The following is a 24,405-nucleotide window of genomic DNA, read 5'->3' on the forward strand; positions in this document are numbered from 1 at the left end:
AGAAAAGAACAGATTTCAAACCTTGAGGAGACGAAAAGCAGATTGTCTCCAGATGAAGCCCCCAAAGGTGGTATAAACTGGTCCCCATCACACAAGGCTCTCCTAGAAGAACTTAAAAAGGATCTTAAAAGAGAACTGGAAGAAAAATGGGGAAAGGAAGTGAAAACTTTGCAAAAGGGTTTGGAAAAAGCAACACAAAATAGACTTAGTGAAATGGAAAAAACATATAACTCATTAAAAGATAGAGTTGACAAAATGGAAAAAGAAAATAACTCCTTCAAAAACAGAAAAAACATATGGAAATGTTTTGTTAAATGCAAAAATATTCCATAGAACAAAACTCATTTAAAAATTCAATTGGACAAATACAAAAAAAGGGGGGGGGAAGTAAATGAAGAAAATAATTCACGAAAAATCAGAACTGAATAAATGGAAATGAATGACTCAATGAGACAACAAGAATCAATCAAGGAAAACCAAAAAAAAATGAAAAAAAAACAGAAAAAAATAATATTGGATCCTAATTATAAAGTCACTGGAGGAAGAGATCACTGGTGTACAAAATAAATTATTGGAATTAGGAAAAAAGCAGATCCATGCTTCTTAGCCCTGAGGAAGAGGGGACAAAGGAAGAATTACACTTGAAGGTAAAAAAGACTATCAAAATTTGGCAAAAATGAGGTTCAAGAAGTAGGGGAAGGGGTATATTAGGAAATACAGGTGACATAAAAACTAAATATATCAATAAAAACATACGTATTCCTTCATACACATTCCTTTTGTCTTATTTTTAAAGAGGGAGTGGGAAGCCTGTACAAAGACAAGATGCTAATCTTACTGAGAGACAACAAAATAAGAATAATATTGTGATCTGGATCCCAATACTCAAGTGATTACACCAGCAGAAGGACAGTGATGAATTTATCAAATTTATGACACACTGTCTCATTATGTTTGAATTATTGGGAATTTTCTGAACTATTCCAAGTGTTTGTGGAAGGTGATTCCTGTAGAGCTTTGGGGAAGGAGGTAAGTGGGGGGGGTCTTGTGTTTGACCTGGAATGCAGGGCACAAAAAACTAAGAATGATCAAGACATGAACCTGATGACTCCTACTCCAAACATAATGACCTTTCTCCTTTTCTGGGATGTTGGATGCTTTGTTGATAGTCAAAGGTTAATGGCTCAAGACAGGTTATCTGGCTTTTACAGAGCCCAATTTTAAGCTGAAGAAGAGTTATAGATGTGAAGGCCCTTCAGATGCTCTCTCTATGCATGGCTATGGTGATTGCATCAAGCCTTGACACTTGGTAGTGACTCTTACAAAAGATCCATAATCATTCAGGGTGCTCAGACCATCTACATGAAAGAAAACAAGTGTCTAACCTTCAGGATTCATCCACATGTATGCCATGTATGCCATGTGTATGCCATGGGGATGGATGTTCAGATGAACAGTGAGTTAGACCCAGAATTAGGACAAGAGTAGGCTGGATTCAGGAAATTCCAAGCCTCCTTTTATGAACTCAAAATTCTCCCAGAAACAAAGGCCCATATTGCTAATACTAACATTCTACCAGCATTCCAAATCATGGTACATGATAGTATAGGAAAAATTTAAAATAAGTGTCAAAAGGACAATGGAAGTTTACACAATAAATGGTAGCAGGATTACCACATAATAAGGAATTTTGATGAAATGGGAGAAAGGTGTCATGGCAAGAGCAAGAGACAATCCCTGGCAGTTTATTAGTTCCACTGATAAGTCTCAAAATGTGCAGCTAAATCAAAGGAAGGCTCTCAGCAATGACAAGTAGACCTCCTGTGATGAACTTATAGAAAGATATGGAAATGGGCAGAAATAATTGGGTCATGAACCCTGGAGGGAAAATCCAGCTGAACAAGATTAAGGATTCATTTGAGTTTGGTCTCCAAAGAAATTTCATTGAGTGTTATGACTGAAGGTAATAGGTATCTTTGAGGAGTTTCTTTATGGTTAACACATACTCCACTGGAGTTATAATCTATTTCCTTGCAGCCTGTATCTAAACACATTAAATACCTGAAGAAATTCCTTTTCTAAGAAGTTCAGATGTCATCTTGGTTGTTAATTCCACATTCAGAGGCTAGCAACGGTAGTTCTCAGAGATTGTGACCATAAGTGCTTTGGGCAATGTTGGGTACACAGCAGCAGCCATCACTTACTCTAGAATATTTAGAAAAGTCCTTGAAACTGCACTGTAGATATCTCTCCCATGAGACTTCAATAATAATAATAATAATCATAGACATGGATGTAGCATTTTAAAGTTTGGTGTGGCCCTCACAACAGGATAATGAGGTTTATGCAACTTACAGGTACTGGTATTTCCTGGTAATTAAATACTATCCATCTTAGAGAGAAATTGAGTGACTTGTTCACAATGAGAGCAAGGAAGAACAGAAGATTTAAACCCAGTTCTTCACAATACAAATCACTCACTCTATCCATTATGTCAAACTGGCTCCTTTTCCTCACCTAGGTTGGATTGTGCCATTTTGGGGAGCCTTGGAGGCAGGGATTAAATAGAACAAGCTATGACATAATGTTTGCGGTCCAGGTGCTTTCAGTACAAACAAGAAGTCCTTGGTATGATGTCGACCTGAATATGCTTTTACTGCTCATTGCCAAGATTGCTTCACTTTCCCTTCACTCCACATTGTTCCCTTTGCTCCACATTGTTCACTCGGACTCTGGGTCATCCCAATAGAGTTTTTCCTTACATATTCCTTATGTTAGCTGATGGATGTGTACTTGCACAGCCCATGGGGGCATAGTCAAGCCAAACAAGGTTGTGTTCAGGTAATCATTATCTAAGCAAAGGAGGAAAACAGTGATCAGAAGTCACATGGGTCACTCAAAAGAGTTTGCCTTGTTTTACTTTTTTACTTGTCTTACTTCAGACCTTTGGTGGTAAAGCCTTTTATGCTGGGAACAGAAGAGGCAGCACGAGGTTTTACCCAATGTGGGCTCAGAGAGATTAGAGACAATGGATTATCCATTTTATTTATTTTTAAAGAAAATAAAATTTAACTACTTCAGAGGATCATTACATGACAAGGGACAGAAGACAAACACCAACTGGACTGGTGATTTTAGGCAGATCAATTAACTTCTTCTGCTGTAAAATGGGCACACCTTCCAGATTTTGGGGAAGCTCCAAGGCAAATAAATAGAAAGTGTTTGTATTAATGTTGACAAGGATTTTTCTGACAATGACAGTTGCTTGACTTCTTTGAAGAGTTGTCACATATATGTATGTGCATGTGGATGGTGTATAGGAGCTACAGACTTGGTGACCATGAGCTTAGGGCAGCTGTTTTGTCAAATGCAGTGGAGATGGCTTCTGAAGGTGCTCATTTGCCTGGGAAATCGAGCTGTGCAGTAGGAAGGCAGCCGCTGTCCCAATGGCCCTTTCCCATGGAGGCAGTGTCTCCATGTGACCCAATACAACAATTCTTGTATCATATTTGTGGTGGTTTGGCTTTTCCGTTGTGTCCCACTCTTTGTGACCCCATGGACCACAGCACACCAGCATTAATGGTTTAAGGCAAACAGGGTTAAAGTGCCTGACTCCAGGCCCAGCACCTTATCCACCCAGCCCATCTCACATTTACATAACTACCTTCAGGTTCATAACTACTTTCCTCCAAGCATCTCCTGAGGTAGAGAATGTGAATACCTTCATCTTACAGACTCGGGTGTAGGGCCAATCTAGGTCATACACCCTGTTATCAAGGCCCTTCCTTGCATACAAGGCCTGCTGCCAAGCCACTGCCAAGGCAGCAATTTTTCCAGCCCACCGTGCTCAGTGTAAACTAAGGACAAACCATACAAAAATAACCTTACTTTGAGAAGCAGCATGCTGGACTCAAGAGAAGGCAGAAGACAAGGATTCTAATCCCACCGCAGACACTTATTGTCTGGATGTTCATGGATAAATTGCTTCACTTCTAAGCTGATACTTACCCTGACCTTACAAGGTTGTTAAGAGATGGAATACCAAGTGTGAAGAACAAAGAGAAGGTCGGTTTGTCTGAGAAGTACTTTGCAAACCTTAAAGCACCATACAAGTGATTTGTTGTTATTATTGTTAGTTATTATTGATTTCAAAATCTTTCTTTGGGTCTAGACTTCTCAGTATAATTCTTCATACCTTCTATAGGTATAATTTCTAACTGTCAGTGAAATTCTGCTTGTTGAACTAGGGCAAGAGTTACAAGGAAGGTCTCTAGTGTGAATTAAGAAGGAAATGTTTCCCTTATTTTATATATATATATATATATATATATATATATGTTCAGAATGTAACTCACTTAAAATAGTCAAGCTGTCATTCTTAGGAAATAGGAGTGATACAGAAGGGGAAAAAACTTAAATCACATATTGTGTTAAATAAAATACTCCCCAATAGATATAAATTAAAATTGTAATTTCATCTTTGGTTCTGTTGACACAAACAAACCACTCCAGTTTTGCAGATTTATGTTAGCAGAACTCATCACTGAAATGAAAACCTTATTATGTATAGTCATGAATACAGAATTTTTCATATCCTGTTACATGGCACTACTAGACTTAGATTACAGCTTGAAAAATTACTGTATAGATATCATTCCTAGCACAGACTTATTTAAACAATAGCTTTCATGATCACAAATAATGTACATATTCTGTATAATCCTGAAATCCACAGTAAATAAGAGAATATTTAAAAACCCTGTAGAGAATGAATAATTATAAAAAGACAAGACCATGACTATATTATTATTAATTTGTGGGCCATCCTATTGTCTTATGCCACTGACAAAGGGATGTCTATGCTATTTGGCTTGGCAGACCTTGCTCAGCCTTAAGTGAAAGGATTAACTAGTTGTACAATCATGATATTTGCCTTTAAAATTATACATACAATCATAAGCTGCTCTAGCAATTGCTTTAGTGGCATTCTTCTGGATATCAGGAAATGTGGTATTTTCTGCAAATGCCAGAAGTTTCTTAAGACCTCCTGCCTGCTGAAGTTGTTGCATGGTATCCACATCCTCAAGACAATTGGCTAGCACAGCAAGAGCTTCTATGTGGAGATCATTAAATTCCTAATAATAAAAATAAAAAAGATTTTAGTATTTTGTCCAATATTTTGTGTACAGGGTGACTAAAATTGTATACATTTATTGTGGCAGAGGCAGAAGGAAATTATGGAGTTCCAGTGACTTCTTTTTCCAGCTTGACTTCTTTTTCACCTTGCCTACTGCTCCTTCACTACAAGAATGATGGTAATAAACTTCTGAGAAATTGCGAATTGGCCATAAGGTGTTAGACCCAAATATTTACCAAAGCAGATTAGGAACTTTTCTAAAATTGGGGATTTTAGATCATTCCCTAGAGGCATTTGGAGAGTAACTGACTTGTTCTGGACAATAGAGCCAAAAATGTGTATTAATTGATACATTGTATGTATGAAATCACAAGATTTTAAAAATTCTTTTTGTTAGAGAAATTATTTGCAAGGTTTGTAAGATAAGATTGCCTGACATAGTGGGCAGAGAGCCATGAGCCTCCCACACACTGGCTGTGACCCTGAGCAAAGCATTTAATTTTTCAATGCCCAATGTAACATTTTAAGACTACCAATTGCAAAAGAGTTATCCATCTGTACCAGTATGAGGGGTTTTCTCATTTTGAATTGCTTGCATCAGTGAAAAACTATGTCAGAATCAAACAATAATTATAATTTCTTAACAAAATAAAAAATGTGTATTTCATATGTGTGCTTTGCTGAAACTTAGAAGCTTCAAGTAAAAGCATACTTGAAATAGAATAAAATTAGGCAATGAAATAGCTAAAGGAATATAGAAAAATTAATGTTTGGCATTTAAGATATGACATACAAAAATGATTTTGTATACCTCTATATAAGTATTCACACATAGTCTCAGACAAATGATGAGTAAGATGATTTAACCAATATTAAATGATATGTGAACTATACCGGCAAAATTATAATTACTGATTCTCTGTATTGTCTTCTAATCACTAGGTCATGCTGCATCTCCACTTAGAATTTAAAGCTAAATAAAGCATGGGAAATTTAAAACTTTGCAAATTATATTTAATAATACCAACAATTATATTTAATAAAACCAAAAGCATCAAAATGACAGTATAAATCTCATAAATGCATACCATACTTCATCACAAAAAGTATGCAATAGTATTATCAAACATAAAATGAAGATAAAAGAAAGACATTAGCTAGGCATCAATTATTAGCCCAAAGACAAATGTCACAATCCATGGAGATTCTTTTCTGAAAGGAGAACCCTCTTCTAAAATATGATCCTTTCTCCTGACAGTTTCTCCTTACAAAGTAAGAAATTTCTGACATCTCCTATTCCCTGAAAGATAATGCTTACTTTTGCTGTATAGTTGATTTTTGGTTGCAATCGAAGTTCCTTTGCCTTTCTGAACATCAGATTCTAGGCCCTTCGACTCTCTAAAGTGGAAGCTACTAGGTCCTGGGTAATCCTGATTGTGACTCCTCAATATTTGAATTGTTTGTTTCTAGCTACTTGCAATATTTTTTCCTTGATCTGATAATTCTGAAATTTAGCTACAATATTCCTTGAGATTTTCATCTTGGGGTCTCTTTCAGGAGGTGATTGGTGAATTCTTTCAATAACTACTTTACCTTCTGGGTTCTAGGGCATCAGGGAAGTTTTCCTTGATGATTTCCTGAAAGTTGATATCTAGGCTCTTTTTTCATCATGGTTTTTATTAAGTCCAATGATCCTTATATTGTCTATATTCACTTCCACTTGTTCAATTCTGATTTTTAGTCAATCATTTTCTTTTATCTCCTTTTGCATTTGGCCAAATGAATTTTTAAATGCATTGTTTTGGTTAATGGATTTTTTTCCCCATTTCACAAATTCTGTTTTTCAATGAGTTGTTTTCTTTTTTCTATTCTGTCAAATCTATTTTTAAGGAGTTATGTGCTTCTAACTCTCTTTTAAGATCCTTTTTGAATTCTTTCAAGAGAACCTTGTGAGGTGAGGACCAATTCATATCATCCTTTGGAGTGATCTGGAGATGATTTACACCTTTAGCCCTTTAGAGTTTGAGGTCTGTTCTTCTCTTTCTCCATAAAAGTTATCTATGGCCAGCGTTTTTAAAATATGTTTTTTTGTCCCAAGCTTCCTCTACAGGTGACAGTGACATTTTCTTCCTGTGCTGGGTGGGCATAGCCAAGTCCCTTGTTATTCTGAGATTCAGAGGCTCATTATTTGCCTTTTGTATTTGTGTTAGATGTCTCACAGCTAATAATCTGGTCCACTGGCTTCTGAACTTCTGAACTTCAAGACTGGGGACTAGTCAACACTGCTGTATTTTGGCTAACAGACTCCTGGTAGATCCCCTGGCCCATGGATCCCACACCCCCCAGGGAGCCTGCACTGCATCTGTTCTTGGCCACCTCCCCTCATGCCCAATTGAAACAGACCTTTTCTGAAGCTCTTCCAAAATATCTTCTGCTGAAAAATTGTAAAACTCCAAATATTTGTGGGTCCTATTATTCCAAAACCAGTTTAGAGGCTTGATCTGGTGTTGATATGAGACATGCCGAGGAGAGCTCAGATAAAGACCTGTCTACTCTCCACCATCTTGGCTCTGTTCCTCTAAGTAAATCTCAAAAGCAAAATTACCTATTTTCAATAATTTATATAATTTGTTTTAATTTACACCTTTGAAAGCATTGTACATAATTCAGAAGCAGCATTAATTTTTTCAAATAACCTTTCTTTTATTCTTTCCTTGATGGGTTCCCTATCCCACTTCCCACATAGACTGTTCCAAACCTCTTCCTCTTTTCTCAACTTCTGACACCACCTCCTCGACCTTGGCTCTCAACTCAGGGCCTTACCTTTTAATGGTTAAGAAAATTGATGCCATTCATTGTAATGAAATAGGCCCCCAAACCCTCACTGGACCCTACCATCAACTCAGACTACCATCCTATATCTCTTTTCCACTTTATAATTTTAAAGATGTCCAGGCTCCCTTCTGAAGGTACTCCTAAACAACTAATTGCTCATCTGATGGCCTTTTCTCAATTCTCAACCTTCTAGACCTTTTTGCAGCCTCTTGCTTTGAAGATCTGCCCTTCCTCATGGTTTCTCATTTTTGAGTCTTGGGAGTAAGATTTTTTTGGTTCTCCTATGATTTTCCTAAGCACTGCTCTGTATCATCGTTGTATCTCTGTGTCTGGTCCATCTTTCATGTCATGCCCCAATTGTGGGCATATCCCAAGACTTCATCCTTGACTCTCTTCTTCCTACATTCTCTTTCTCTCATCTTCTTAATTTTCATTAGTTTATTTACCACCTTCATGCAAGTGACTCCCACATTTATATATCCAGCCAAAGTCTCCCATCTGAGCTCCACTGGTACATTCTAAACTACTTATCAGCTATTTTAAACTGGATATCCCACAGGCAACATGTCCATAACAACTCATTGCTTTTTCCACCAAAGACACCACCATTCTTGCAGTCTCCCAAGCTTGCAGTCACAAGTCCTGACTGCTTCATGTCACGTACTTATGCAATTACTAACAAGAATTTTCACACCAGTCTCTTCTCTTTACTCATGGGATCAGCACCCAGTTCAGAACCTCATCATCTCTTTGTCTCTGGAACTACTACATTGGCCTTCTGGACTCATGCCTCTTCTTGCTCATGTCTCTTCCACACTTTCAGATATTTTATATTTTCTATGGTTATTTTCAATGGTTTTATCTCTTACTATCTCTTCTTGCAGAGCTTTGTTGGTGATATATAGAAATGCTGATGATTTATGTAGGTTTATTTTATATCCTGCTACTTTGCTAAAATAACTAATTGTTTGGTATATACACATAATACATACACAAAACACATAATAAATGCTAGTTCCCTCCAATTCTCTACATACTTCACAGAATTGTTATAAATAACAAGTTAAATTACATACATGAAGCTACTTTATAAATTCCAATTCAAAAAGGGAGTGAATTGCATTAGAAAAAAAGCACTGTATTTTAAATTGGGAGAGATCCGAGTTTTCATTATGCCTTTAGACATTATTTAACTTCTTCAAGTCTCAGTTTCCTCAGCTGCATAACCTGAGTTGTCACCCGACCAATTAGAGAGTGTAATGGGATCATGGATCCATTAAAGTGTTTTGTAGCACTTATTCAACAATCCACCCAGGGTTGTTGAGACAAAATGAAATAATATGGTAAAGTATTTTGCCAACCTTAAAAGTTCTATAAAAATATAATAATTATTATTAATAATAATAAAAGATAGAAAAGAAGGCAGGCAAGACTTTTCACTGAACAAAATCCAGAGCCAAGGTAATCTGACTTTGCTCCTGATGGATATACATAATTTACTGGGGAACATAGGCATTAGATGTACTTCCTCTGTTTACTTAATGCTGAGCTAGAGAGATGCTAAGCTTGGAAATAATAAGCCCTAAGTTAAGATAGAAAACTAAATTCTCTGTTACAAAAAACTGTCATATGAATTGAAAAGAAAAATTGAAAAAACTGCCTTGGCCAGAGACCTCAGTCTGGCTTTTGTTAGCTAACTGTGTTGATGAGTAGAGCTATTATTTGCCCTTATTTCTATCTGAAACTGACAGGGCCAGGGGATGCCTACAGAAAGATAAGTCCAGGAATTACTAACAAGGAACTACCAGCTTCTAGGAAATGGGTGGGACAGAGCCATGATTTGATAGAACAGAGTAAAGCCTGGAGCAATCCTACTGCAGTAGGGCTTTAAGATGTACACATGTTCTTTATGTTTGTTCCCCTTGTGCATGAGGAGATGTACACTCCCACTGTGGAGTATCGGATGTTTGTGGACAGAATGTTCTTTTATAGCTTTTCTTATGTTGTTTAATGGTGTCCTATGTCTGAGTAAAGACAAGTAAATACAGAATAGGAATTAATGACCTGTGATTGTGAGTGGATTTGAACCTATACTGGGGGCCCCACCTGTAAGGAAAGGTGCTAAAGACATTACATTAACTTAGGAGGGGTCTGGAACTATGACTTTTATCAGTTTTTATCAGGATTACAGATTAGCTTAAATGGCTTTCCCATGGTCATAGAACTAAAAATGGCTTTCCCATGGTCACAAAACTAATGAGAATGTATCAGAAGTTTAAAACATGTTTTCCTTATTTTAAGACCATTCTCTATTATGCCACATTGCATTAATCTATGTAGAAAATGTTATTTCTATAGGAACTTTTAGAATGCCTGGATAAAACAATTTCTTTTAACTTCATTTTTTCAGTCTACTTTAGTGACATTATAATAGAAATGACCACAGAACAGAATTATACTAAAATCTCATTAATGTAGACTTTACAAATTTCAAATATTTGGTCATTCAGCCAAACATATTTTTAAGTTGTAAGTCATTTTTTTCAGACTTTTCTTATAAATCAGGAAGTGCAAATCCAAAATGAGTAACTTTAAAAACCTAAGTATTCAAGAAATTAAGACATTGTTAATATGCCTTCAATGTCCTCTTTCCTCAATGAATATTGAGTTTTCATGTTGACTTAATACTAATACTTATATATACAGTAAATATAGTTTGATACTAATACTTGTTTGCAATTTCTGATTATTTACACAGAGTTTACCAGTGCTTAATAAATAGTGTGTTCATAAAAATATAAGTTAATAGTATGAGCAATAGAAGATGACAGAGAGCAAACACGTCTTTATCTGACCTCCTCCAACCTTTTCTCAAACCAATAGCAGATTGTGTCTCTGAACTGGTTTTGGAGTGATAGAACCTAAAAATATTTGGAGTACAAATGTCCAGAAGAAAATACTTTGGAAGAACTTCAGGAAAGGTCTGTGTCAATCAGGCAGAGGGAGAGGTCATCAAACTCAGGGAACCATGGGGTAGGGAGATGGGGTGGGAAGCCAGAGCATTTGTCTGCACACCTGGGAATCTACTGTGAGGCTCTTAGGCTACTGTGTCCTGATTGCAAGCTGGTAGTTTAGCAGATTTGCTGCAAGACAAACAAAAGAAAATACAAAAGACAAATTGTAAGCCACTGAGCCCTGGAAGAAGCGGGACCTGGCTGCAATTACAGCACACCAGAAGTCAGTCAGCAGAATTGCCCCAGGGCAAACTAAATCAGCTGGCTCCTTTGTCTTAAGGCTCCTCAATCTTAAAAAAAAATGAGCAAAAAAGCAAAAAGAACTCTGATCATAGACAACTTTTAAAGAGAAAGAGAGGAACAGACCTCAAACCTTAAAGATCCTAAAGGCAAATAACTCCAGATGAGGCCCCAAAAGGTAATATGAGTTGGTCCCCAATTTACAAGGCTCTCTTGGAAGAATTCAAAAAGAATCTTAAAAGTGTTCTTAGAAAAATGGGGAAAGGAAATGAAATCTTTGCAAGAGGGTAAACAGAATATCTGAAGAAAACTCCTTAAAAATAGATGTGATGAAATGGGAAAAGCATATAACTCCCTACAAAATATATTTGATGAAATGGAAAAGACAAATAACTCCTTACAAAACAGATATTAAAAAAACCAATTCACTGAAAAACAATTTGTTAAATTGAAAAAAAAGTGCAATGAGCAAAAAACTCATTTAAAAATTTAATTGTCCAAATACAAAAGGAGCTAAAAAAAGGTAACTGAAAAATAATACATTAAAAATTAGAATTGAACCAATGGAAGTGAATGATTCAAGAAGATTAAATGAATTAGTCAAGCAAAACAAAAAAAAAAAAAAAGAAAGAAAGAAAGAAAGAAATAGAAGAAATGTGAAATACCTCATTGGAAAAACAACTGACCTGAAAAATAGATCTAAGGAACATTGAACTTCCTGAAAACCATGATGAAAAAAGAGCCTAGATATCATCTTTCAAGAAATCATCAAGGAAAACTTCCCTGATGTCCTAGAACCAAAAGGTAAAATAGCCATTGAAAGAATTCACCAATCACTTCCTGAAAGAGACCCCCAAAATGAAAACTCCAAGAAATATTGTTGCTAAAATTTCTGAATTACCAGATCAAGGAAAAAATATTGCAAACAGCCAGGAAGAAACAATTCAAATATCGAGGAGCCACAATCAGAATTACCCAGGACATAGCAGCTTCCACCTTAAAGGATTGAAGGGCCTGGAATCTAATATTCCAAAAAGCAAAGGAACTTGGATTGCAACCAAAAATCAACTATTTAGCTAAATTGAGCATTATCTTTTAGGGAAGAAGATGGACATTCAATGAAACAGGTAAATTCCATTCAATTTCATTTATTTCTGATGAAAAGACCAGAGCTGAACAAAAAATTTGATCTCCAAATACAGAACTCAAGAAAAGCATAAAAAATTAAAAAGGAAAGAACTCTTGAGAACTATATCTCTATGGGTATACTTAGAGGGTATAATGTGATTTTATTGTGATAATATGAAAAAGAAACTAAAAGTGGAAAGGGGGTTGTACTGGGGAAAAAAAGAAAAATGGAGGTAAAATGAGGGAAATTACATCTCATAAAGAGGTAAAGAAGACCTATTATAATTAAGAGAAAGAAGGGAGGGGGATAAACATTGTGTGAATCTTATTCTCATCAGATTTGTCTCAAAGAGAGAATATTAGACATATTTGGTTTCATAGAAAAACTTGTTTCACCCTATAAGGAAGTAGAAAAGGAAAGGGGAAAGGAAAGAGGGAAGCTAATAGAAGGGAAAACAGAAGTAGTAGGGGAAATATTTAAGAAAGGGGGAGGGGCTGTAAAGGGGAAGCAGCTATGATGATGGTCAAAAGCAGGAAGAAGGAAAGGAAAGAGAATAGTATGAACAATATAATAAATATTTTAAAATATCAAGAGAACAAATTGTTTTCCAATTCTCACAAGTATTTCTGATGAACTATTTACATGTCAATTACAAATCATTTATATTTAGCTATTATAAAAGTCTGTCAAGGACTTCCACTAAGCAACACTTCATTAGCCAAATTGTTATTGTACATAATATAATTATTTCTTTAAAAAAATCCTTGGTAGCTCTTTTTTTCATAAATTTAAACTCATCTTATTCCCAAATAGATTGAATTAATACTCTATTTTAATTTTAAGATTGAATGAATAAAGAATTACTCTATTTTAATTTTAAAAAATAATATTACTGGATTTTTAGCTATCCTTTTTGATTTAGCAAATGACCTTTTCTCTTCTAGTTATTGCAAGTCATTGTGTTACACACAAATTTAAGGAATATTTAAATTTAAACAGTTAGTCACATTTTTAAAGTACCTTGGTTTCAAGAATTTTAAGAAGTTGTTCCAGTCCTTGGCTATCTCTCAGCATTACTCTGCTTTCTCTATCATTGGTAATAGTGCCTAAGGTCTTGAGAGCCAGAAGTTGAATAATTGGATATTCAGATTTTAAGAGATCTAATATAGGAGGGATTGCACTTAGATCCTGAATTGCCATTCGACAATGAAAGTCCTGTCATGGAATACAAAAAAAAAGTGACAAATAATGCAGCAACACAAGGCAATAGTGAAGAGATTGTTCTCTAACATGAAGCAACAAATAAACATTTTGAGACTTTTTAGCTTTCCTTCTAAAATTAGTTTTATAATTAAAAGATGCATTAAAACCTGCATGTTAGCTTGCCATGGATAGGAGAGACCATATATTCTATGATTATTTGATTTACTTGAAGCATCCTAATTATACAACAAATTCTTTTATAAATTTGGTTAAAATAATCTCTGTTTGTAAAAAACAAACAAAATAATCTTTTATTAACTTATTAACTTAGAGTTTGGAAGTTTGTTTTTTATAAACAAAGTTTGGGAGAAGTGCAAAGACAATATTTGATACACCTATTTTATATTCAGCAGATTTTCATCAATATCTATAATTCACAGATCATATACTGAAGTGTCAAAGGGAACTCAGAGATCCCTGAATCTAATGCCTTCATTTTATAGAGAAGAAACTGAGATCTCTTAAATATTTATTATTATTATAGCTTTTTATTTACAAGACATATGCCTGGGTAATTTTTCAGCATTGACCCTTCCAACTTTTCCCCTCCTTCCCCCAACCCTCTCCCCTAGATGGCAGGTAGACAAATACATGTTAAATATGTTAAAGTATATATTAAATGCAATATATGTATACATATCCATACAGTTATTTTGCTGCACAAGAAGAATCTGACTTTGAAATAATCTACAATTAACTTGTGAAGGAAATTTAAAATGCAGGTGGACAAAAATAGAGGGATTGGGAATTCTATGTAGTGGTTCACACTCATTTCCCAGAGGTCTTTCGCTGGGTGTAGCTGGTTCTCTTTATTACTGAACAACTGGAACTGATTTGGTTCATCTCATTGTTGAAGAAAGCCACATCCATCAGAATTAATCATTGTATACAATATTGCTGTTGAAGTATGTAATGTTCTCCTGGTTCTGCTCATTTCACTCAGCATCAATTCATGTAAGTCTCTCCAAGACTCTCTGTATTCATCCTGCTTATCATTTCTTACAGAACAATAATATTCCATAATATTCATATGCCACAACTTATTCAGCCATTCTCCAATTGACCATTCTCCAATTGATGGGCATCCATTCAATTTCCAGTTTCTTGCCACTACAAAAAGGGCTGCCACAAACATTTTTGCACATACAGGTCCCTTTCCCTTCTTTAAGATCTCTTTGGGATATGAGACCAGTAGTAACACTGCTAGATCAAAGTATATGCATAATTTGATAACTTTTTGAGCATAGTTTCAAATTGCTCTCCAGAATGGTTGGATGCATTTACAATTCCACCAACAATGCATCAGTATCCCAGTTTTCCCACATCCCCTCCAACATTCATCATTATCTTTTCCTGTCATCCTAGCTAATCTGAGAGGAGTGTAGTATATCTCAAGAGTTGTCTTAATTTGAATTTCTCTGATTAATAATGATTTGGAGCATCTTTTCATATGGCTAGAAATCATTTCAATTTCTTCATCTAAAAATCGAGACCTCTTAAAGATTAAGGAACTTCCCCATAGTTAACAGGGAGCAATGGACAGACCCAGGCCCTTTGACACCAAGTCTACTTTTTTCCCCATTGCAATGTGTTACCTCTCAACATAATAAAATTTGATCTGATGTTTAAAATGTAATTCAATTAAGAAACTACAGATTATGAACCCTTATGATCTTTTTTAGTTGAATTTTTTATTTCTCTAAATTGAAATAGATTAGTAAATCTACTTTGTTCAATTACATAATTTCATATCCTGTTCACCAAGACATCAATTTAAAACTTTAAAAAAATGCATAAAATTTGAATAAGATGACAAACAGCCACTTTTCTAGAAACTACATGGAGTTCATATAAAAAAATTTAAGATATTTTTATTTTTCTCCAGTTACACTTAAAACATTTTTTTAAATTTGCTTTGAAAACTCTTGAGTTACAAATTCTCTCTTATCCCCATCCCCAGCCCATAAAAAAGTCATGTTGTGAAAGAAAACATAAATCTCCCCCCCAACCCCTCCCCCCCCTCTGTCTCTCTGTCTCTCTCTCTCTCTCTATATATATATATATATATATATATATATATATATATATGTATATGTGTGTGTGTCTGTGTGTGTGTGTAAGAGGGGAAGTGAAGGAGGAAGAGAATGCTTCAATCTGTATTCAGACACAGTCAGTTCTTTTTCTGATTATGGACAGGATTTTTCATCAATAGTCCTTCACAGCAGACATTGAACTGCTGAGAATAGCAAAGGCATTTACATCTGTTCATCCCAGAACATTGCTATTACTCTGTATATACTACATTTCACTCTGCTTGAGTTCATGGAAGACTTACCACGTTTTTCTGAGAACATCCTGCTCATCATTTCCCATAGAACAATAATATTCCATCATAATCACATACCACAATTTATTCAACCATTCCCCAGTTGATGGAATCCTTATGATCTTAAAAATGAATCATAGTTTATATTTTCATAATCATGAGATTATAGAATCTCAGAGCTGGAAGAACCATATCTTCTTATTTTACAAATAAAGTAAAGCCAAGAGAAGTTAAATAACTTGCCCAAAGTGATACAAAAATTTTTCATTCTCTTGGTCTTAATGAAAAATATATTTGATGCTACAATTAGGAAATTGGTTGACAAATGAAGACATTATAAAAATTACCATAATGTCTATATCCAGGAGTTAACAACCCATTAAATATATTTCTTAATTGAAAAGAGACAACAAAAGAGAGACAGAGGGTAGTAAATGGAACGTTGGTATTATGAGACACTTAATCCTGCCTCAGATTATTTGTTAGCAGAACCATCATAGGCAAGAATTTAATTTCTCAGTGCCTCAATTTCCTTATTTAGAAAATGGGATTAATATTTGCACTAAGGGTTATTGTTGGGGAACCATTTTATAACCTAAAAGTATTATAAAAATGTGACTTTTTAATGACTAGTCCATCTACATGCTCAGTAGAGAACAGCTCAAAGTTTAACACAGAGATGTGCAATGTATACTATTACAGATTCATAATATAGACAAGTGAGTATTTTAATAAATTCTATCTCAAGATTGATTTTTTTTTGTTTAGTGAGAAGGGAAGCATGATGAGGAAGAGAGGGCTTCTATAAGTTTCAGGAGCTATCAGGTTATAAAGAGGGTATTCAACTGCTTCAGAATCTTAGAAGTTTTACCTTCTAAACCTAGATTTCCTCTCCATACTAAATGGGAGTCCATGTAAATTCGTTTTCTAGATTCAAATGGATTCCAAAAACATTTATTATGTATAGTATGAGAATAACGAGAAAATTTTATAGCTAAATCTAGATCTCATTTTGAATATACAACAAGGATCTGTCTGTAAAAGTGTCCTTGCTTATATTTATTATTTGATTCACTACTGGTGCTAAAAGACAACAACTTTAAGATATAGACATTATAGGATTCTGTATGTCAATTATGAAAATAATTTCTTTTAAAATTACTAGGTGAGGCTAATAGCTAGTAAACTAGTGGGACTGGGCTCTTTGGGGACTCTAAATGGGAAAAAGTTCTTTGAGAAGTGTCTAGGTCTGCCAGACATGATGGAATCTTAATAATAACTAGATAGGAATTGAGAAAGGGAAACTGAACAAATCTCCCTTTTCCTAAAAGTTTCTGCCAGGAAAAGAAGAAAAAGACTTTGGGAAAAGTCACTAGGGCATAACATAACTAGGGCAAGGTGATTAGAGTTTTGTCCCAGGACATCAAAATTTAGAGGGTACTGTCAGCACTTCTGCTCTTTAATGAGGTAGGAAAATCCAAAATTAGCACCCAGTTAGCAGAAATAATTACTTAAAAACTAGGAAGGTATGAGATGGCCCATTTTCTTCCCCATCCTACAAGCATAGCACAGGTGAGTTTCAAACAGCCTTAAGATGTCTAATGGTTTCCATCCATGAGAGAATGGGGGTTGCAGGATATTTCTCAGGGTTTCTATCTCTATACTCTCTACAAGATGATGTCCCAGGGTCTCTTTCCTCTATTGAATTTACTTTCCTCACTGCAACTATTATTCCCCTCCCCCCTTTCTCCTTTAACTGAATTTATCTAAAATGTTGATTTGATGGAACTTCCTGTACTTGTCCTAGAGGCAAATTGTGTGGCCCTTGCCCAAGTTGTCAGAATTGCTACTTATGGTTGTATGATAGTTGTCCAACTAAATTTGCTAGAGAAGAGAATATGAAATATGGGAATGTTTATTATTTCTAAGATGATTAGAAAAAACTTAATTTTTATTTTTATTTCCTTTCAAATCTTCTCTGCCTTTGTTCTTGTTGCCATTAAATAATTATCTATCTTTGTTAAGCTTCCATCACCCTGGAGCCAGTCAAAATGTGAAGAGCTCTCTTTTTGCCAATGAAAGCTCTCTCCTTCATCCTATCAAAATTATATCATAAAAGTTTATTTTAAATCAGGTGATCTAATTAAATCATGAATTGTATCCTAAAATTGATCCAAACACATGGATCATGTGTAGGAATCATGTATCCTAATTGATCCATACACATTGGTTACTGGTCAAAAAGCAAATCAAAAACACTGAGGGACGGGGGTAATTCCAGACTCAAGAGACTGGTATAAAGGTCAAAAGCCTAAAACTGATCTTGAAGTCAGTGAAGGACCAAGAAACAATATGACTCCAAAGAGCCATATTGTAGAGATAGAGATTCTAAATTCTGAATACATGAACATACTTTACTAGCAACAAATGTGAATACAAAAGTTTGGAGTTACACTTAAAATTTATAGCAGTCATTTTGATATATTTAATCACATACATAGCCATTATAGTGTTGCATAGTAATTAAGACAAATTAAAAGAAAGTCATCTAAATTAATGAATAATATTTCTTTTACATAGTCAAACCAGCCATTTCTGGAGGAAAGCATGTGGAGGACTTGGCAGGGCAGGGCATTGCTCTCAGAACTTTCTGAATACTTCCCTCATAGACACTCAGGTAAATCTGTTCTCCAACAAGGTGTACCCAGGTGTTCCTAGAATCCATGACTAGAAAATATTCTAATCTTCAGACAAGGAAAGCCATAACAGGGAGAACACTGAAGCCCAAGTCACTCATATCTTGAGTGGGCCTTCCCCTTCATGGAAGAAGGGAACTTTGACAATGTAACCTAAGCCTTAAGTTTCAGACAAGAGGGATGGGAGTACAGGGCTATGCATTATGCCATCTGGGCACTCAGGGGCCAAAAAATCTGCTCTCTTCCCTTAGGTTCATCGTTATATAAGACTATACTGGATAGTGTGACTTAAATAAGAGCCCTTCCCCAAAAGTTCCCTCCCTAAATTTCACTAAGTAGTAGTTTGATTGGCTTAGTAAGTAAATATTTGTGGAAGAGAAAAGGGTGAGGGATAAGCACTATGCTGAGGGGCTGGGAGCTTTGATTGGAAAGAGGAAGGGTAGATAAGAGAGTTACCTGGAGCACAGGACAGAGATAGAAGGGCTGCAGCTGGACTCTTGGAGCCACTACGGAGGCTTGCAGGACAAGGCGCCATATGCTTGAGAAGCTGAGATAAGTGTAACCATTGGGTCAGAAAGGGAAATGATTCCAAAATGTAACAATCAAGGAAACTTTTAAAAGTAGTAAAAGGAAGGAGAAGGAAAAAGGAAGATAGGAAAAACATTCTAAAGGGAAGAAAAGAGTTCAGAAGGAGGAGTGGGAAAGGGAAGGAAAGGAGGAAGGTAGCAATGAAGAAGAGAATAGAGAGGTCTGAAATGGATGGGCTGAGGATGGAGATGAACAGGTTCATACAGGGATATTTTATCATGTCTGTCACAGTGCAAGAAAGAACCTTTGAAGAAAAAGAATAAGAAGCATGCAAGGGACAAAAGGAAAAGGATCTGTCCTTATAAAAAACAGCCAGCCAGGCCCTACAGAGCCCAGTTTCTTAAACTGTGGGTTGACTTCCCATAAGGAGTGTCATAACTGAATGTGAGGGGTCAAAATTGGGATTTATAAATGTTTGATTAGTAGATTGTTTTATATACTTATATGTCCAAGTGTACAAATTTGTACACAACCCTCAGTTCCTGCTCTTAAGAACTCTCCCGATGATGGGGAGACAACATGCAAATGTATGTAACGGGATGAATTGGGGCTGAGTCAGAAGGAAGTCTTCCTGCAGAAGACTTCAGCTGCAACTTTAAGAAAATTAGCAAAACTCTGAGAAGGGATGAGGAGGGAGAGCATTCCAAGTGAGGTTTCAGGAAGGAGGCCAATTTAATGAAACAGAAGAACCTGGGGGGGGAGAAAAGGAGGCACAAGGAGACTGGAAAGATAGGGACCCTGTGGAGGCGAGCTGGAGCCACTTGTTAAATTTTCAGGGTCAACATTTGTACTTCAGAAATTCACAAATGCTACAAAATCAGGGCTTGATTTGTTGCTTTGCTGATTGTCTCGATTTGAAAAAGTGATAGAGAGAAATGTTAATAATAAAGATTTAAAATGTATCATGGATACGTTCCCCATAACTGCCCCCAAAGCTGATTGTTAAGCATTTATTAATAATAAAAGATTTAGGGTGTGTCATGGATATATTTCCCATAACTTCTCCCATAGCTGGAAAAAATGTTAAACATTTACCAGCATGTTGGTGGAGCTAGATTATGAAGGACTTTAAATGTCCAAAGAATTTTATATTTGATCTTAGAGGTGAGAGGGAGTCACTGGAGTTTACTAAATGGAGATAAGAGTTGGATATGGACATATCTTCATTTGAGGAAAATCAATTTGACAGCTGAACAGAAGACTTGAGGTGAGGGGAAACAAGATTCTCACAATAGCTGAGGCATGAGGTGCCAAGGACTTACGCCACAGAGGAAGTGTCAGAAGTGCAAAGGGGGCATTCTAGAAGAGATGTTTCCAAGGAGAAATCAGCAGCACTTGGCAACCTACTGAAAATGGGAGGTAAGGGAGAGAATGAGGAGTCCAGGATGACTGGGAAAATGACAGTTCCCTAACATTTGAAGTTTTGGCCATGTTGAGTTTATACAAGACATCCAGTTAGGCAGCTGGAGATGAACAACATTAAGACTGGACAAGTAGATCTGAGAATAATCTGCATAGAGATGATTTTAAAAGCATGGGAGTTGATAAGATCAGTAAGGAAAAAAAGATGGAATGCTTCATCTTGGCACTAGAAGCAGATTTCCCATTCCATGTGCTCAGTCCATAAGTATGTTCCTGACTGTAGATATCCTGATCAACTATTCATGCAGTGAACAAAGTACTGCTCATGCTCAGTCTATGGTATTAGGGACTATGTGTTACTGGCCATTTATCTAATAGTTCAGCATACATACCCTAATCAGTTAGTTATAGAAATACAGAATTGTAAACCTGAGAGGGTTTCCCTCATTTTATAGAGCTTTAGATTTCTAAATTCAGAAGAGATAAAATTTTATCAAAGACAAATACTTTAATTTATACTACTATCCTTTTAAATATAAGTACATTTTAAAAATAAACCTAGACTGGAAATATATTGACATAAAATATGAAAACAAAGAATTTTTGAAATAAATATCAGTTAATCTGCTTTGATAAATGGATACATAGGAACAGTATCCTAAAATAATCTAAAATATATCATTTAAATTTCTTTTTATAAATTCATATAATAATTTTTATTAGAATATATTTGAAAAGCATATTACCTGTACCAGGTTGTAAATACATTCAATAGAGTTCTTCTTAACATCAGGGTCTGGGCTCCCAAGTAGTCTGATGAGTGGTTCCAGGCCACCATACTCAAATATTTGCACTTTACTGGTATATTCCACAGACATATTTGCGAGGCAAAGGCTGGCAAATTCATGGATCACTACTTCTTCTGTTTATCAAAAACAAATAGTGAAAATGTGATACGTGTTCATTTGTTCAACAAGATAGTTGAAAAGGCAAACCACCACAAATCTTAAGTTCATATTGCTTAGATCAAATCCTGCCTTACACTATTTAGACAATATAGAATGACTTCTTTCAGGTCTTTGTTTTTGTTTTTTTAACAACAGGAGGATTTCCTTTTACTCATGTCAATTATTGATGTATTTGACATTTGTCCCCAAAACGCTAAGTCTAAAGTTGTTATTGTTTGTAAAGGACTAGATCGGGGCAGCTTAAAGGGCACAGTGCATGGAGCACGAACCCTGATGTCAGGAGGACTTGAGTTCAAATCTGGCCTCAGACACTTAATACTTCCTAGCTGTGTGACCCTGGGCAAGTCAATTAACCCCAGTTGCCTAAGGGGGAAAAAAAAAAAAACCACACACACACACACACACACACACACACATACACACACAAAACGCAAAAGGAATAGATCCAGCAACTATTAAATAAAGAAAAGAGGCACCCCCTTTCCTTTATTTAAGTGTAAAATTGAACTTTGATTAGATTTAAAAATTTTTGTTATCAATTTTTAATAAATTGTTTTTCCCACTGGGTGGCAATAGTTTCATTTTTTTATAAATGCCAAATAATGTTACCTTCTGGTGCCAGCTGAGCAATAATTGCATTCAGGATATCTAATTCCCTCAACGACTTTTTAACATCATCTACAAAGAGAAAATGAAAATTCATATTTTGTTATTAAAGAAAAATAAACAGAAAAGTGTAAGGAGAATGCCAAACTTTATGCAATACAATGAAAATGCTATGGTTTTATTTAATACAGAAATATTTCTATGGCATAGGGTTACAAACATTTTTATAGAAAACATTTTATATAAAAATATATTGGGTCAGCAATTAAGTTTTATTTCATGCCCAAATTATTCTTTAGCATTTTATACATTCTAAACCTGTATAAGAGCCTGACATGAGAAAATAGAAATACCATATACATTATTTATTAAAAATTAAAAAGAAGAAAAGGAGAGGCAGATAGATGGTATAATGGATAGAGTTACCAGCCCTGAAGTCAGGAGGACCTGATTTCAAATCTGGCCTCAGACACTTAACACTTCCTAGCTGTGTGATCCTAGGCAAGTCATTTAACCCCAATTGTCTCAGGAAAAAAAAAGACAAAGAAGAAGAAAAGGAAATCTACAAATCAAATATTTATAAATGTTATAATACTCAAATACACTGTTATAATACTCAAAGGAAATTTGCTTTATTTTATTTCTGTGTTTCTTAAAAATTGCATTTATTTTTAAATCCCTAAAGGGATTATTTAAATATTACTTTGAGAAAAATATAAATTAAGGAGAGAATCATTGCCTATACTTCTTCCAGTGATAGGTCACATAGAATATATATATATATATATATATATATATATATATTTCCACTCCCTGAGGCAATTAGGGTTAAGTGACTTGCTCAGAGTCATACAGCTAGGAAGTGTTAAGTATCTGAGACCAGATTTGAATTCAGGACCTCCTGACTTCAGGGCTGGTGCTCTATCTGCTGCACCACCTAGCTGCCCTTAGGTCACATGGAATATTAAAAATGAAAGGCAAAGGGAATATAGGAAACTGGAAGCACCAAAGGTGGCTCCCGGCAGGTGTGAGGGAATTGGCAAAGTCTGAGACAAAGGATATTTGAGGCCTGAGTTGAAAGCAAACCTGACCGTCTGAGATGAGGCAGTCAAACTGTAGAAGAAACTTTCAGATGAGGCTTTTCTATAGATCTATACTTCCTCTGGACATCAAGGAGTGTCAGGGGATAGTGTATGGGGCCCAAGTCAGAGCTGACTTCAAATCTGGTTGTGAGACTCTGGGCAAGTCACTTAATCCTGTCTACCCCAGTTTCCTCATCTGTAAAATGATTTAGAGAAAGGAATGGCAAACCATAGCAGTATCTTTACCCTTACCAAAAAAAGCTACAAAATGTTAGACATGATTGAATAACAACAATGCTTAGCTTGGATTTCAGGGTGAAGAATGAGTGGGAAGGAACAAAATCTCATATTGTACTGTGATTTTTATGTTAAATCCAGTCAGACACAAAAATGTAGCACATGATTGCCACTGATAATTTGTTTTCCAATTACAAGTTGTTTAAATATGTATGCTGATGTAATTCTAGGGTTTAAGAGGGGATTAATTTCTGCTCTGTGGGAAACTAATGAATAATGGACAAAAAGGATCATTCTCAAACACAGAGATGCCTCAAACTATCTTTGAACAACAACCAAAGACAGTGGCTCTAGTCAGAACCATAACAGAAGGATAATGACCATTAGCACACCAGAATTGAACTTTGCCATCCAATCAGGGAATTCCTAGTCTGTTGGTAATCTCAAGCCCCCTTGATAGAAGACCTTCCTGAAGTCAACTTGGAAGGTATTACTGATAACTCTATTTATGTGACAATTTACCGAGGTAGCCTCATGTCTACAAGTAGTGGGGGCTTTCAGAGATCACCCAATTTTAGATGGAAATAACTGCTGACTCAGGCTGGGATTTTATCAAGGGGCCCCACAGAATAGGAACTATGAGTCTGTGGTTAATACAAGCCCTTTTACTGAAATCCTTAACCATTTACGTGAATCTTCTCATTTTGGAAGTAGCTACAGGGAACAGGATACTCTGGGTCCTCTACTCTGACCAGATCATTTTCTAAAGTCCTTCAAAATTGTGTCTAAATCCAATTTAATATATTCAAGGAGCTTACTATATGTGCTGCATCCCTTGATCATATAAATATTGGTTGCTCAGTAATTTGAGGCATGTCTGATTCTTCATGACCCCATTTGGGATTTTCTTGGCCAAGATCCA

The 24,405-nt window shown here is 35.6% G+C and overlaps 1 protein-coding gene and 1 long non-coding RNA gene across 6 annotated transcripts in view; one reads left to right on the top strand and one right to left on the bottom strand.

Annotated features, from left to right (window-relative positions):
• The window catches only part of LOC116419465, a 132,800-nt gene that overhangs the window by 84,280 nt on the left and 24,115 nt on the right, over positions 1 to 24,405 (top strand). Inside the window, exon 2 of one of the 2 annotated variants that reach the window (XR_004229791.1) lies at positions 18,525 to 18,621. The exons of the other annotated variant lie outside the window; for it this stretch is intronic. This is a non-coding gene — a long non-coding RNA (uncharacterized LOC116419465). The remainder of the gene's footprint in view (positions 1 to 18,524; positions 18,622 to 24,405) is intronic. 2 annotated transcript variants of the gene reach the window in all.
• ARMC3 (armadillo repeat containing 3) overlaps positions 1 to 24,405 on the bottom strand; it is a 131,822-nt gene that overhangs the window by 74,283 nt on the left and 33,134 nt on the right. For 3 of the 4 annotated variants that reach the window (XM_031939868.1, XM_012551246.2, XM_031939870.1), the window contains 4 exons: positions 22,168 to 22,236; positions 21,337 to 21,512; positions 13,376 to 13,570; positions 4,952 to 5,135 (listed from right to left, as the gene is read on the bottom strand). In XM_031939868.1, the coding sequence (XP_031795728.1) occupies positions 4,952 to 5,135; positions 13,376 to 13,570; positions 21,337 to 21,512; positions 22,168 to 22,236 (624 nt within the window). The remainder of the gene's footprint in view (positions 1 to 4,951; positions 5,136 to 13,375; positions 13,571 to 21,336; positions 21,513 to 22,167; positions 22,237 to 24,405) is intronic. The other variant, XM_031939869.1, reaches the window with a different exon arrangement.

This window comes from Sarcophilus harrisii, chromosome 5, assembly GCF_902635505.1.
Source record: "Sarcophilus harrisii chromosome 5, mSarHar1.11, whole genome shotgun sequence".
In the NCBI taxonomy this organism is placed as follows: domain Eukaryota; kingdom Metazoa; phylum Chordata; class Mammalia; order Dasyuromorphia; family Dasyuridae; genus Sarcophilus; species Sarcophilus harrisii.